Here is a 15961-nt window from a genome sequence, read left to right as displayed (position 1 = left end):
CAGTCTTTAAATCGCTTGAAACGGTCATCAACCGGACTTGGTAGTTTTTATACACAAAATTAAAAAAAAATCGGTAGACTTTGGTCATTGGTCAGTTTTTTTTTTAAAGTAGTAGTTCCGTGGGACAGGAACCCTAAAGTGGTAGTTTTTCATCAAACGCTCAGGAATTTCATTTTAATAAAATGATTTCTTGTTTCACCGAGGAAAAAGAGGAGTCCTGGATAAGTTAGCGACACTTAACTAAATTGAATAATTTCAGTCCCGCCTATTTAGTCCAAAGGTTGAAAAGAGTACATTATGCCTCTGCTTAACAAATGTGATACCAAGCCTCCCGCAATTTTTCTCCTTCACCTTCTCCAGCAACAGGCGACCGCGGATAGCCGACCCATGAATTGGGATGAACGATAAACAAAACCTCAAGTAAACGCACAGAGTGACAGGATGGGTGGCCTGGAGATAATTCCTTGTCGGCGACAAAGTGACCAACATAGCAGCAGTTCAGCGAGAAAAATACAAGGAGGCGTCTCATTTTTCATACGTAGTGTTTGCAGCCACGTCCTAAACCTGGGTGGAGAAGTTATCGACGGGGTTCAGTACCTAACGTGATGTGGAGACAACGGCGACGGGAGTTAGTCAGACAGATAGACGGTGGAATCTACAATTGCCAGCTGGTACGTACGCGCAGACCAGCTTGTGTGGGGTGGCGGACCCGGCGGGGTTCCTTCACAGCTGGGGAGGAGGAGGGTGGTAAGCTGGCGGCGCTGAGGCGTGCTGGGGCGGTCGCGGCTTGATGTCCCGAGTGCGCATGTACTCCAGGAACTGCCCAGGCAGCTCCTCCAGCAGGCTCTGGACAACGGTGACCTGCCCACCTGCTGATAAAATCGTCACGCTTGTTTTCAGCGGTGGTACTATGAGCAAAGAGTTGGTGTAAGTTGATGATGACAGAATGCAAAACTGATACTGACCTTGGACTTCCCTCATGGGGACGAACTGGACGATGTCGCGCGTCGCGACCCTGCCTGTTGAGCTTTCAAGCCGCTTACCGAAGTCCGCATCCAGGATCTCACAAAGCCAAAGAGAATTGCCAGATAAGATGTTACTGCTACTTCGTGTTGCGGTGACAAAAATAAAGATCACACAGAGCAGCATGTTCCGGTCCCGGCAGCCTTTGTTTATCAGGCAAACTGCATGTGATAACTAGAGCAAACTTTCTGGTAGGTGCAAGTGCATGCCTGCGGCTTCGTTGGACCCACAGATGCAATTAACAAGGGCAGCGACAAACTGCCGGACCGAAACTAAAGCTACTAAGAAATAGCCAGATGCCAAAGCACAGCATGCAGCCCATTCAAGACCGAGATGACAAGAAAAATGTTCAGGGGATGAAATATTTATCACGTATTCAGTAAATGATTTACCCTCATTTGAGTGAAATCAGCATTCCCGACTCCCACGATGAGAATCGACAACGGCAAATCTGATGCCCTTACAATAGAATCTTTTGTTTCTTGCTGGTCGGTGATAACTCCATCCTGCATACAATGCTCGGTTAAATTTTTTGAACAGAGGTCACATGAGGATATATATGGTTACATACCGTGATAATGAGCAGGACAAAATATTTGTTGTTTGCATATTGCACAGAATGGCTGGCAATTTCTGCAGCTTTGCTGATCACTGGCCCAAACAAGGTTGGTCCCGCAAGAGAAACACTGTAAAGAGTAGAAGAGTACGCTGACATGATGCCTTCAACTCCAACTACCTGTGATAGGAACAGAAAAATCTCTAAACATCAACTGCGGTGTAAGAAATCTAGGTGCCATCAGCGGGTAAATATAAAAGATCCGAAAAACTGATCTAAGCAATATAAATACCATCAGTTATTCTATAGGTTGCTTTTATTTTTTGGCAACATTTCAGGAACAATACCACACATCATTTGTAGCACTATATTTGCCGTGCCAATAGGTGACACTTATGACTACTAAAAGAGATGTTAAGAGAAAATATAAGTAGTTAAAGAGGATGAGACAGCGCAAATATGATAAAGCCATATCACTATTTTGTAACTACTGAGATTCATGAGTCCAACAGGAATCTAATTTCTTAGTCACCAATATCTGCACACTAACATTTGTAAGGAAGCCAAAAGCAGGAGATGCAGCTGAACACAATTTGGCTTTGTAGCACTACATTCTCATGTGTGAAGAATTAGTTGTTCAGTTAATACTACTGCAAAAGCAAAACAAGGAAACAAACAAAGCTCATAGCTCAAAATACACAAATGGTTTATAGGGGAATGTTTCTTTTTGATATCATCCATTGTCAAAAACTAATAAAATAAAATTGGCAGTAGCTCATCAGGCATTAATCTCACCTCACAGTCATTGGTGCTTGCATTCAAGTTGAAACAGTGGGATACAGATCCTCGTGGTATCTTTGCACCAAAACCCCATGCAGGGAATCGTCTATCATTGTCATAAAACTGTAGAACTTCGCTTACCCCTAGAATTGCCTGGTATACATCAAATGGTTCAATGAGAAGGCTTTCAGTTTAAAGAATATCCTAGCAACGTCAGAAAATTCCAAACCTGCTGGTATGAGTTTGGTCTGCCAGAGGGGTCAATGTAGTGCAAAGATTGTGGTACGCGAGGGTCACCATTTGATGCTGGAAACACATGGAATAATAACCACACATAAGCCACAAATGACTGACAGAGCTACAGATAAACCATTGAAGCTCACAATTAGAACTAACCAGTAAAATCTACAGCCACCATAAAATTGAGCTCAAACCCACTGGAAATATAGTCCAAGAAAGTATGTTGAACTTTTTCCTGGAACTTATCCAAGAACAACTGTCCTTTCAACTGAGCACAGATTGGTTACGTCGAGAGGTTAGATGGAGTAATTTTTTGTTAATTATTGTGTCATATAGTTGAAATCTAACCTTCTTTTGTCCCTTATGGCTGTAAAAATTTGCTCCAGCCTTTGAGTTATATAGATTTTCAAGCTGAGCGATAGTTGTCTGGAGAGACCTATTTGTCAGAAAAATAACAAAAATAATTAAACTCGGGATCAATGACAAAAGATGCCAGAACACTTCCTCACCCAACCTACCCAATAAGTTCGTGGTTGCCACTGGCATCAAAATCAAAACACTCAACTAGCAGTGGGTCATCCTGAAATAAAGTCACATATTAGAAGAAGAAAATTAGATTAACCTTGAATTACACATGTGTTAAACAAGTCCGACACAAAAATTCATATACTAGAAAAATGTTACTTGCCTTGCTACTGTACTGCTGTGATGTCAGTGTTATAGGCCTCCAAATAGGATTTAAATTGTTCTTGATCACTTCTGTTTTACATATAGGAATGGCAACAGCACTTTCTGAGAGTCTTGATACTCTCAAGAAGGGATCCTGCACAATAAAAACCATTTATTTAGAACTGCAATTAATTTGCCACCTTATAACTACCAAGGAAGTTAACCATACACTTTTGGAGAACGTGTCTTTGTTATCCAGGTTCAGGCAGTGGAATTGCATATCAACTGCCATCCTTGATGAAGCAGTTTCTTCCGCATGTACTGTCACTGTGCCCTGAAGGGCATGTCCAGAGCCATTTCGGAGGTTCAAAGTCAGGCTATGGTTGAACTTTGTGACTATCTGTGAAAAGAGCAAAGGGGTGCAAAATAAATATCAGGAGAGTGCATTTGTGTGTCTCTCTTCTTCATTTGCATTTATTCAGAGAAATTATATACTGCAGCTGGATTATGCATTGTACTGTATCATATAACTGATGTTGCACAACCTCGGATAAATTGCAGAATGCTTCCCCTAGAAAATCTTGCTGAGCCAAGTTCAACATCTGCATAATACAAATGATTCAGGCTTCTATAGTTGCATATAAAGTAATAGACTATAAATTCTAAGCAGGCTATAATGTTGCTGTCTTGTGTGAGTCACTGAAGGTAAAAGATAGCCCACAGCCAACTTACAATTGTTTTTCTGCGCAATGAAACTGTTAAGACAACTCTACCATCACCTCATCACCCAAATTATTTTGACTAAATATTGGCAACTGTGAAAATTCTACCACTTGTTTTGAGCACAATATTTATGTAAATTTTCATACCTTCCATCTTTTGACCCGATGTTACATTATGCAGGAGCGAAAAAATGAGCAAACGAACAACAGCTAGCATGCTACATGTGTGTGGAAAAAAGAATGAGTCCCCAAACGTGTAATCTGGCTACTATATGTCTAACATGGTTACTCAGTCCATTAGTTTAGGAGGGTTAACTCTTTGATGAGCAAATATGCATCACTCTGTAGTATTTTTCGGTACAAAACATTGTACTGAAGTTCACCACTTTACTTGGCACCTTCACTTCGTTTTACATATTGGCCCTTTTCTCCTGCATGACTGCCTTGTCTTGTACTGACCACAAAGCTCTTTTTAAAAATTATTATTTTATATTAGCAGGAAATGTTATAGAAAATTGACACACTAAATGTAGCCATAAGAAAATAACAAAGAACAGTGAAATAAAACAAGAAAGCATGTCTTGATTTGAAGCATGGCTACACAGATATTAAGCACTCAAACTGAATTTGGGTGAAGCAAAAACATGAATTAAGGGCACAGAATATACCTTCAGTGGTGTGTTATGGTACTTTGTGTCAACGTCATATATCCTGAACCTATCATGAGCCCAAAAGGAGGTAGCAGTAAGTATGAGCTTTCTACAAGTAATCAGTATGTATATAGTTTTATAAACTTACACGAGCGGTTGAACAATCTCAAATTGGTAATTTATCATAGCTTTTGTGATCCACAATGGTTCCAGTGAATTCAATATCACTTCAGTGCGGCCGATCTCTTCTAGCCTTCCATCCATTTTTGTGTAAACCACCAACATAGGATCACTCTGCACCAAGCAGAGTTATAGCTGAGGAGGATAAATACACATACACGAGAAAAACAACCAAGCAGAATTAAGCACCATAATTTTCGGTTACACACTTTGCTGTAAAAGATTTTGTACACCACAATGAAAACTTTGACAGTAGGATGCATGTTTTCTAGTGTAGCTGATGCAAACGAAACATACTTAAGCACAATGATTGAATATGCATAGATTGGCAATGCAATGATCTTGGATGTACAAACAGATATCAAAATAAACTGAAAAAGAGAGCAACATATCTTGAAAATGAGCATGCCGCTTTCCGGGATGGTGGTTTCATGTTTCAGCTATTCAAAATGTAACCATCTTGTTGTTAGCTAAAACTGAATATTAGCTTGAATTGTTGTTCTTTACATATAACTTATAGGGCCAAAATAGAAATTCATTTCTGTTTGCCTTACGTATCACAACTTTGATCATAAAACTACAAGGAGAATCAATGCCAATTTGAAACTTCAAAGATTGTTCATGCACACTTTTTTTGGCTCTAGAAAAGGTGAAAACGGTACAATAAGAGGGTAAACAAATGACATGTGGATACAGAATCACAAATTTGCACCTGTTCATACATAATAACATATAGTTTTCTTTGTTTTAAACTTGACATTTTTTAGCAAAAAGCCAAAGGATATCCAACATTGAGCAGCATCTACTTCAGTTCCAACAGAGTTTAACTTCACTTTTTAAGTTAGGGTACAGTAAGATGCACTACAGGAAAGGGAATATAAATATACGTACAGATCGAAATGCATGGAAGAACTGGATGGTAGTTTTTACCTTAGAAAGAGCATCCATATTTCTCAACTTGGAAGCTGAAAAGGATAGCTGCAATGCAGGAAGATGGCGACATGTCAATCAAGGCAGATTATATTGACATCCACTATCGGCTAGTTTTTTTTTAATTTTTTTTACTATCAGCTAGTTGAGAACATATTAGCATGCAGCACCAACATACACCGAACTGGTTCTACATTATTGCTGGCTGGAACATATCCAAGTATATGGTATCCTTGAACATGCATTGGAAACATTATAAACGTTCTAACAGATGAACTCTATAGGTGGCGCACATTTCCTGTACCCATCATCACAAATCATGATACATAGGTGGCGCACAACCCACTGCAAGCACATTCTTGGATCCTTGAGAATTCGAAGACATGGTATTATATTGTCTGAACAACTCCTAATTGAAATAGATTGAGTAAATCTTATAATAAAATAAAATAAATTGTTTGGTTGTATGTAGGACATAAAGTTCATCGTCCAGTGTGTGAACGTTAGTGCGACTCTCTGCACAACATGGTTCCATTTTTAAAGCAAACGATTGATGTCCACCACCCACTCCGACCTAAAATATCTTTGATCATTCCTGATCCACTTCCAGAAAATACTCCAGCGCCAAAATATTAATCAATATTAAAAATATGTTTTCCAGAGACCAGTCCATCAAATTATATGCGATCACCAATTGAGAAACCACATGCGGAAACTGAAAAACATTACTTCGTCACTTCCGTCAGGATCTTATTTGTGCACAAGCAGGTCACCAAGAACTCGTATGCCATTTTGTAAATAAAAACTGTAACGAATATAATTGCACGCATGCAGTTGATGCAAATAAATAAATAAATTCCAAAACGTAGGGAACGCAGTGCTTGAGGTGCGCTAGCGCCGCACATCCGACTTGACTCTGACAGAGACGAATTTCCCAAGTACTTCGATGTGAACTTATAAGAGTACAAAGGACACGTCACATGATAGTACCGAACAATCTTCGTGGACGCAGACCAGCGGACAAAATGGCACCAAAACCTAAATATGCAATACTACACATTATCCCCAAAACAACCTAAAAACCCCAATTCAGAGCCGAGCGACGGAATTTCACAAAACCCGCCTCAAACCCAAACTCTTGAGTAAAAGCCCCCTAAATTGCCCGCATTAAAAAATTGGCGCAAAGCGAGGCACACTTGCAGATAAAAATGTGGGATACTGGGATCCAATCATCCAAACCAAAATCAAAGCGACAATTGCAATGCCGAGAGGTTTGGTCTTTGGTGGCAATAATCGAAACATCTGTACGCTGTGACAGCGAAGCGCATTTACCAAAATAAACAAACAATGGCACCCGAAATCCACCTCACTTGACAGCGAAAGCCCACCAAATTCCGGTCGCCAGAGCCGATCGCGATCCGCGAGGGCCCCCAAATTCCTTCCCACCCCCAAAAACCCTGCTCCAATGGTGACCACGAATCCGCGAACCATACCATTCTGGGAAAGTCTCCGCGACTAGCGAGCAGCGCTGGACTGGACACTAGCTACTAGGGTTTCCCGTGGAGGGGAACGAGCGAGCGTACCTCGAGAGGGGTGTAGAGGCGCAGCGCCTGGCCCTGGAAGAAGTGGTCGACCGCCTCGTTAGGCCCGCCCTGGCCCTGGCCCTGCACCGCCGCCGCCGCCCCCCTCGCGCCCCCGCCGACGGCCTCCATGCCGCCGCGGACGTCGCCGGAGAAGCACCCTCCCATCCCTGATCTCGGCCCTGGAGCCGCCGGAGAAGTTTGAAACGGGTGGACTTTTTTTTGAAACGAGTGGACGTGTTTGAGAGCTGAGAGGCGGAGAGACAGAGCGCGTTCGTTCGCAAATCCCGTGCTCCGGGCTCTCGGCGGAGGGATGGATATTTGTAGGCGTTTTCGCTCAACGCGCACGCACGCACAGGAGTCGAGAGGGGCACGGAGGGCACGACGCTGGTCGAAGTGGCCCACGCGCCTGTTCCATTTTTGGAAACCAAGAGCTGCCGTGAGTTGCCTGATGATTTCCGAAAGGAAAAAAGGTCCTATATATTTCTTCGGCCATTATTATTCACGCGGCAGCGCGGGACAGGGGGAAAGGACCGGGAACCAAATCTGAGATCGCCGCGATATTTCGTGGAGCAAACGGGACCTTATACTACGCGGTTCCGAATAACGAGAGAGCTGATTGATTGACCAGATGAAACGACCTGAGCACACGGGGGCATCATCCCGCATTACCGATGTCGTTTTTTTAACCAATGCCGTATAGCCGTGCACATTCTCGCTAATTCCCCCGCACAAAATGTAATAATCAGGAATTTCTTGACCATCAAAAACTTACAGAGGTATTAGTCAATAATGGTCCATCGTGCATTATTACCATCGTACAAATGGCCCATCGCACACCGAAAACCATCGCGAACCAGCGTTTACTTTTGATACGCGGGTTTCTCTTTTCTCAAAGCGACACGTCACCAATGCCACACGTCTCGTCAAACCGGGTTCCTAGGTCATGTTTCGCCCGTGTTGGGACAATTACATTTTCCCAAAATCTAAAAAGTGGCCGTGCACGATTTAGTCGAACCGAGCGGCCGCGCTAGACGACAGGTCGCTGTTTGAAACGACCACTCCATATCTCTCTCTCTCCTCGCCTTATCCACTCTGCCATCTCTCTCGTTCCTCTTCTCGATCCCCTTTCCTCGTCTCTGTTCCGTGTCGGGCACGGAGGTCCACGCTGGCATCGAATCCTGAGGGCACGGAGATCCTCGCCGACGCTCTGTTCGGCGGAGCGACGGAGTGCGGCGAGCAGGTCGGCCGTAGGGCCGAAGCAGCAGCAGCGCCGCCGCCCTCTCCCCTTTTTCTCAGAGCCAGGGAGAGATGTTGTCAGCGTCGTCGTTGTGGATGGCGGTTTCGTGGTGGTTGTCAAGGTACCTGCTACCTCATGTTGGGGGTCGCCTGTAAGCAGCAGCGACGGCAACTGCCATGGCGATCGAGCGTCAGTGGGGATCGAGCGTCAACACTGTACTACTCTTTGGATCCCGCTCCTAGTTGTACTTCTCTTTGGATCCTGCTCGTTGTTGTTAGCTACACCGATTTGGCCTCGCCTTATTCAGTTTCTTTGATACATGCTTGCCTAGATTCAAACATTTTGGAGCTGGAGTTGTGCCACGAGGAAAACAAGCTAGCAGGTCTCAACATCAATTTTTGGGGACGTGCTAGTGATCTGAAGACGACAGTGCAGCTAACCGAATCAACGCAATGATGCTTAGTTGGCTTGTAATGTAGACTAGTTGCACATACGTTGATGTTTAGTTGGCAGAGAAGACTAGTTGCACACATATATGCTCAGTTGGCTTGTAACTTACTCTAGTTGCACACACATTAATATTTAATTGGCTTATAATATAGTGTAGTTGCACACATATTGATGTTTAGTTGGCAGAGAATATTAGTTGTACACACATCCTCAGTTGGCTTGTAATGTAGTCTACTTGCACACACATTGATGTTTAGTTGACAGTGAAGACTAGTTGCACACACATATGCTCAGCTGGCTTGTAATGTAGTCTAGTTGAACACACATTGATGTTTAGTTGGCTTGTAATGTAATCTAGTTACACACACATTGATGTTTAGTTGGCAGAGAAGACTAGTTGCACACACATATGCTCAGTTGGCTTGTAATTTAGTCTAGTTGCACACACATTAATGTTTAGTTGGCAGGACTATTGGCACACACATATGCCCAGTTGGCTTGTAATGTAGTCTAGTTGCATACATATTGATGTTTAGTTGGCAGGACACTAGTTGCACATACATATGCCCAGTTGGCGTGGCAATGTAGTCTAGTTGCGCACGCATTGATGTTTAGTTGGCAGGACTATTGACACCACACATATACTCAGTTGGCGCGATAATATAGTCTAGTTGCACACACATTGATGTTTAGTTGGCAGAATGACTATTGGCACACGCATATGCTTAGTTGGCGCGACATGTAGTCTAGTTGCACGCATATTGGTATTTAGTTGGCAGGAAGACTAGTTCGTCGAAACATCTCATATGGGATCTACTTTTGAAGAGCACGTCGCGAGGGTTCCAACGGTGAAAACGGATCTTAATTCCGAAGCGCGATCTAAAAAGTTGTGACTTTTTAAAAAATTGAAAACCCAAAATAAACGGGTCCATATCTGTTCTTTGTAGTACTTTTTTAGTACGTGATACTTTTTCTAATTAGAATTGTTTTATCAATTGGAAGGGCCAAATTACCTTTTATGGATTAGGGATCAAAATTGTCTGTTTTAGACGGCCGCTCGGGACGACTAGCGAGCAGTCGACCGCTCGCTAGATCGGTCCTTACATTTTGAATGCTAAATCATTATTAAATTAAAACAATTACATTTGAGCCCCTACTTAGGGCATATCCGTTTGATTTGCCTCTATTTTTTAAAAAAACTAGGTCTTGTCCAAGCGCGTTGGACCCCTTTATGCTTGTACCCTTTTGTCACAATTCCGTTCGGTTAAAGGCGTTTGAATGATAGATAGTTAATTTTTTATACTGCTTTACCACTATATATACACAGAATAAACGGCCCAACCGATACAAGGTGGTGGGGAGCACAACGACTATATCTCGCTCAAGCGAAACGGTAGGATCTCTCGCTTAAGCGTCTACAATAACGGGCCCACCTGTTAGTGTGCACTTAAAAAGAGAAATAGAGAAGGAAAAAAAGGACGCGCAACGACTATATCTCGCCCCTAGGGAGGAGGTTGGGAGGAGTTCAACCACCACGCGAACTGGCCTGGACAACACGACGGATATCAATCAGGGATACCGAACACTCCAACGTCCTGGTCATGCCACGACTGGCACTTTAATGAAATAGTAAATCACAAACCTTAACACTCATATTCCACTACAAGAAACCTGTTAATCTATGATGGATTTCTGATGACGTTTTCGAATATTGTCATAGACGGACTAGTACAGCCTGGCAGGCCCGCTCAAGCCCGCTCGAGCCCGGCTAACCGTTCCTGGTATAAAATGCTAACCCTAATCCCTCCTCCGCCGCTCCTCTCTCCCTCCGCAGCCCCCATCTCTCCTCCCACGCGACTCCTTGCCGCCGCCCCCATGATTCCGATGACTTTCGGCGGCTATGGCCGGCGCGCATCCTACCTCCAGCTTCCCCTCTCTCCGCTCCTTCCTCCCCTCCGGCTAGATTCACCACTAGCGCTCTCCAGCAACCCATCCCCGTGGCAAGGGTTTCGGCGCCAGCGCGGCTCCAGCCGATCCTCTTCGTCGCCTGCCACCTGCTGGACGGTGCTCGTCGAATAGGGCCATGCGTGGCCGACCTCCCACAGTATGTCCTGATGGGCGCACCCTGCAGCGGCATGTTCGGGATGAGCGCGGGCCCGACGGCCTTGTCCCGCTCGACGATGGCAGCGGCGAACGCCAGTGCTCCTCGTCCCTGAACCCGTCCACCCATCCGGCGATGTACAGCTTGTCGTCATGCGCGTGTACGTGGTGGGCTTCCTCTCTCTCCCCCCTCTACCCCAAATCTGAATGGCACTTGCATCTGTTACATATATAAATATGAGTAAGCACCACGGTTTGGTATGCGTCTAGATCGGGATGGTACCTGTAGTAAACGGTCGCTCCCCATCTGTATGCGTCCATGAGTCTGCACACGGTAGCTACTTGGCTTTTATTTTGAACAAAACCCCTCCCTAATCTTCCTGTAGTCCATGTCTGTGGTTGCTGTCATGTACTCGATGCCTTTCTTGTTTCAAAATTCCAATACCTGAAAGAGGCACATCATATTTCTAGTCGTGGTCCTGTTTACATGGCTTTTTCTGATTTAGTTTCAGTCAAGTTTATGTGAAATATAATCTCCTTTTTCTGATACTTTGGTCTGAATATTTACATTTTGATTACCATATACGTACTAGTGCAGTATCCAGTTATTTTGTTGATGTTATCTTCCAAAATAATAGTAAATGCAGTCCTCAGATAGAAGTAAAAGTAGCATGTCTGCAAACAGAGTTGTACATGCAAACTTGCTTACTACAAGTGTTGTAGATGATTGCTTGGAATCATAAAGATCTCAAATAAACATACAAAAACAGATTCTTAACACAAATTAATATAGACTCATCAAATATATATACTTTGTCCGTGGTCAACTTGTGATGCCAAATAATGTTCAGTATAATAGCAACCTACAAACAACAGTTTACAGTTCTATGATCATTTCCCCCTTACAGTTCTAAATATCATGCGAACATATATTGCTTTATGCAAGAGAAAGAATTGTGTGTACTTTAGAAAGCAAAATGTTGAAGAAACATATAAAAAAGATGTTGCATCGCTGCTGTTTAGGTCACTTCTTTATAGGTTATAATCTTTGAAAATCCACAAATTATACAGTTGGTTCATAACTGCTATTCAGGTCACTTATTTAAAGGTTAATACTTGCTTCATCCATTTATGAATGTGCAAGAAGGACTGTAAAACAGAGAAGGGGTTCATTGTAGAACAGAGAAGGGGTTCATCATGCTGTTTGGGTTGGTTTGGGCTAGCTCCGATGATGGTGTTGTCGGCCTCAGCCACAAATGTTGAAGGTATCCCCATCCCTTCTTCCCTTTGCTCTGGTCATGTGTTCATTTTGCTTGCTTTCCACAGGATACTATCCCAGCTTGTTGGCAAACAAGCTCATTTCATTTGCTTTGCACATATGTGAGTTAAATGTGTTTATACCATATAAAGTGAGCTAACCAAAGATCGTTCCCTTATCTGGTAGAGAGACTCGGCTGCGTTATTGTAGCAGAAAACAAGATATTAAAATAATAATCATTAGTGCCATTTTTTTTACCTTCTCGAAGCAAAATCTTGGTGCCAAATTAACTAGACTGTTTGCTTCTAGTCAACAACAACAACAACAACAAAGCCTTTAGTCCCAAACAAGTTGGGGTAGGCTAGAGGTGAAACCCATAAGATCTCGCAACCAACTCATGGCTCTGGCACATGGATAGCAAGCTTCCACGCACCCCTGTCCATAGCTAGCTCTTTGTCGATACTCCAATCCTTCAGGTCTCTCTTAACGGACTCCTCCCATGTCAAAATCGGTCGACCCCGCCCTCTCTTGACATTCTCCGCACGCTTTAGCCGTCCGCTATGCACTGGAGCTTCTGGAGGCCTGCGCTGAATATGCCCAAACCATTTTAAACGATGTTGGACAAGCTTCTCCTCAATTGGTGCTACCCCAACTTTATCTCGTATATCTCAAACGATGTTGGACAACCATCTCAACTGTTTGCTTCTAGTCATGGAAACTAAATAAATTTTATGGTTCTCATTTTTCTTAGTAGAGGGGCTGTCCTTTCCCACATAATGACATACCTCAATAGATTTTTTGAATGCTCTGGCAGCTAGAAAGTGATGTTACATTCAGGCCTCTAACATGGTCACTCCATTGAGTTGTGATAAATTTATTTCACCAAGTTGTCGTTCCAATCTTCAGTTTGTGAAATTGGTTGTCTGATATTTGTGAAAATTAGAACTTATGAACCATGGTTAGTAATATGTGTATAATATTTTGTGGACCTTGGAACTTTCTTATGCAAGGCTATTATATTACTATCATCTTATAATGTACTTTTGCTAAGAAATTTTCAGGACATTTATCTGTACTGGTTGTTTCTGTGAGAGTAGACAATATGCATGTTTAGGACATGATGTGAAGCTCGCATCTGATCATCTAACTAAGATAACTTGATTTGAATCATTGAAGATAGTTTTGTAAGGGCTTCTTAGTAAATGTTTTTCTAGGACAGTACCTACCAAGCCCAGAACCATGCTATTTGTTGTGATAGTTTCCCCTGATCTATAAGATTTTTGTTCCTCCCTGATGATTTCCTTCTAATCCATTTCCCTTGATGCTTCTGATGTGCTTAATCTTGTCTGTAGGAATTGCATTACATTGAATTTGATGGAGAGCAACTTCTCCGAGAGAACTGAAAGAATGAGCTGTGAGGTGGAGCTAAGGGGCTTTAAGAAACTTTTATGTGTTGTTGATGTAAAGTGGAGTGTGGTAGTTCCTAACTTTGATCTGTTTTGTATTTTCTCAATTGATGTTGTAAATTATCATTTCACTGAGGATTTTGTAAATTGAAGTATTGTATATACGGGTGGATGCTTGTATAAATGCTACATGATCTGTGTATTATATGTCATTTTGGAAATATTGTCTTGGGTCGAAGTTGACATTATGATCAGTGTATGCTAAAAAAAGTGTTGTCTCAAAATTGAACTGAATTTAAATGGGATAATTGGATGGACACCATTTAAATAGCTTCTAAATCCATGACGGTTCTTGTGACGAAAAATAATGTACATGTAGGCAGCCACGTCATTCCAATAAATCAATTCAAAATCCTACGTGGCATATGTCTATGACGGCTTTTTCTATCACAGAGGCTTGGGCCTAGTTTGGGCTGGGCGGGCCTGGGGGCAGACCCGTGACGGTCAAATCCGTCATGGAAGGTGCGGTGTCAAATTATGATGCGTGATACATGACAGATTCCAAATCCGTCATGGAAGTACATCCATGATGGTTTTTCCCTGATCGATGACGGACAAAATCTGTCATAGATTAGCAGGTTTCTTGTAGTGTTCTTTGTAACTAATGTTTAGTAACTATTAAGATTCCATATTATAACTTCAATTTCGTTGATCTTACGCTTCGCATTCGGTGATCTATATGAAAGTTTTTATTATATCACTCTTATATGCCTACATTTTTAGACAAAACATTTAGCTCGTGCAAATTACCACTTCTTATTTAAACTCTTAGAAAATATAAGTGAGGCATGCGAGTGCAAATGATTTTGTATAAAATATAAGTACCGTCGTGCTCTAAAGATATAAGTGAAGCACATGAGCAAACTGCTTTAACTCAAAAGATATAAGTGATACGCAAGAGGTGTGATACGTCTCCAACGTATCTATAATTTTTTATTGTTCCATGCTATTATATTACCCCTTTTGGATGTTTATGGGCTTTATTTTACACATTTATATCATTTTTGGGACTAACCTACTAACCGGAGGCCCAACCCATATTGTTTTTTTTGCCTATTTTAGTATTTCGAAGAAAAGGAATATCAAACGGAGTCCAAACGGAATGAAACTTTCGGGAGCGTGATTTTTGGAACGAACGTGATCCGGAGAGCTTGGAGTGCAAGCCAAGAAGCTGTCGAGGACCCCACGAGATAGCCCCCCCCCGTAGGGCGCGCCCCCCTGTCTCGTGGGCCCCTCGAGCGGCCACCGACGTACTTCTTCCTCCTATATATACCTACGTACCCCGAAAACAATCAGGAGCACCACGAAACATAATTTCCACCACCGTAACCTTCTGTATCCGCGAGATCTCGTCTTGGAGCCTCCGCCGGCACTCTGCCGGAGGGGGAATCGACCACGGAGGGCTTCTACATCGACATCCTTGCCTCTCCGGTGAGTTGTGGGTAGTTTACCACAGACCTACGGGTCCATAGTTATTAGCTAGATGGCTTCTTCTCTCTTTTTGGATCTCAATACAATGTTCTCCCCCTCTCTTGTGGAGATCTACTCGATGTAATCTCTTTTTGCGGTGTGTTTGTCGAGATCCGATGAATTGTGGGTTTATGATCAGATTTATCTATGGATAATATTTGAATCTTCTCTGAATTCTTTTATGTATGATTGAGTTATCTTTGCAAGTCTCTTCGAATTATCAGTTTGATTTGGCCTACTAGATTGATCTTTCTTGCCATGGGAGAAGTGCTTAGCTTTGGGTTCAATCTTACGGTGTTCTTACCTAGCGACAGAAAGGGTTGCAAGACACATATTGTATTATTGCCATCGAGGATAACAAGATGGGGTTTATATCATACTGCATGAGTTTATCCCTCTACATCATGTCATCTTGCTTAATGCGTTGCTCTGTTCTTATGAACTTAATACTCTAAATGCAGGCAGGAGTCAGTCGATGTGTGGAGTAATAGTAGTAGATGCAGGCAGGAGTCGGTCTACTTGTTATGGACGTGATGCCTATATACATGATCATGCCTAGATAATCTCATAACTATGCGCTTTTCTATCAATTGCTTGACAGTAATTTGTTCACCCACCGTAATACTTATGCTATCTCGAGAGAAGCC

The 15961-nt window shown here is 42.6% G+C and overlaps 1 protein-coding gene and 1 long non-coding RNA gene across 5 annotated transcripts; one reads left to right on the top strand and one right to left on the bottom strand.

The window, feature by feature from the left end:
- Positions 1-241: 241 nt before the first annotated feature.
- On the bottom strand, positions 242-7628 carry LOC123130159 (protein BONZAI 3). Of its 4 annotated transcripts, none has more exons than XM_044550132.1 (17): positions 7334-7628; positions 5751-5798; positions 4789-4934; positions 4659-4707; positions 3814-3870; positions 3498-3668; positions 3288-3422; positions 3118-3179; positions 2948-3035; positions 2756-2867; positions 2589-2665; positions 2375-2512; positions 1595-1759; positions 1416-1529; positions 966-1062; positions 680-869; positions 242-597 (listed from the first exon to the last, which is right to left on the bottom strand). In XM_044550132.1, the coding sequence occupies exons 1-16, from the start codon at positions 7496-7498 to the stop codon at positions 724-726; spliced, it is 1770 nt and encodes a 589-aa protein (XP_044406067.1). In that variant the 5' UTR covers positions 7499-7628; the 3' UTR covers positions 242-597; positions 680-723. The 4 variants fall into 4 exon arrangements, with proteins under 4 accessions (XP_044406067.1, XP_044406052.1, XP_044406061.1 ...); XM_044550117.1 differs by having other exon boundaries at positions 680-872; positions 7334-7627; XM_044550126.1 differs by having other exon boundaries at positions 242-869.
- Positions 7629-10833: 3205 nt separating this feature from the next.
- Positions 10834-14027, top strand: LOC123130150 (uncharacterized). Its single transcript, XR_006463745.1, has 2 exons — positions 10834-12385; positions 13731-14027. It is a non-coding gene; the product is annotated as an uncharacterized lncRNA (long non-coding RNA).
- Positions 14028-15961: the final 1934 nt, after the last annotated feature.

This window comes from Triticum aestivum, chromosome 1B (assembly GCF_018294505.1).
Source record: "Triticum aestivum cultivar Chinese Spring chromosome 1B, IWGSC CS RefSeq v2.1, whole genome shotgun sequence".
NCBI classification, from domain to species: domain Eukaryota; kingdom Viridiplantae; phylum Streptophyta; class Magnoliopsida; order Poales; family Poaceae; genus Triticum; species Triticum aestivum.
The sequence above is the reverse complement of the archived record's forward strand: the minus strand, read 5'-3'. Positions and strand labels throughout refer to the sequence as shown.

Excerpts from the sequence above, each read along its gene's own strand:
- LOC123130159 (XM_044550110.1), bottom strand. The coding sequence starts at position 7,498 with ATGGGAGGGTGCTTCTCCGGCGACGTCCGCGGCGGCATGGAGGCCGTC. Across the intron at positions 3,669-3,813 it reads CATTCTGCAATTTATCCGAG|ATAGTCACAAAGTTCAACCA; the intron begins GTTGTGCAACAT and ends CTCTTTTCACAG. Across the intron at positions 3,423-3,497 it reads AAGACACGTTCTCCAAAAGT|GATCCCTTCTTGAGAGTATC; the intron begins GTATGGTTAACT and ends TTTATTGTGCAG.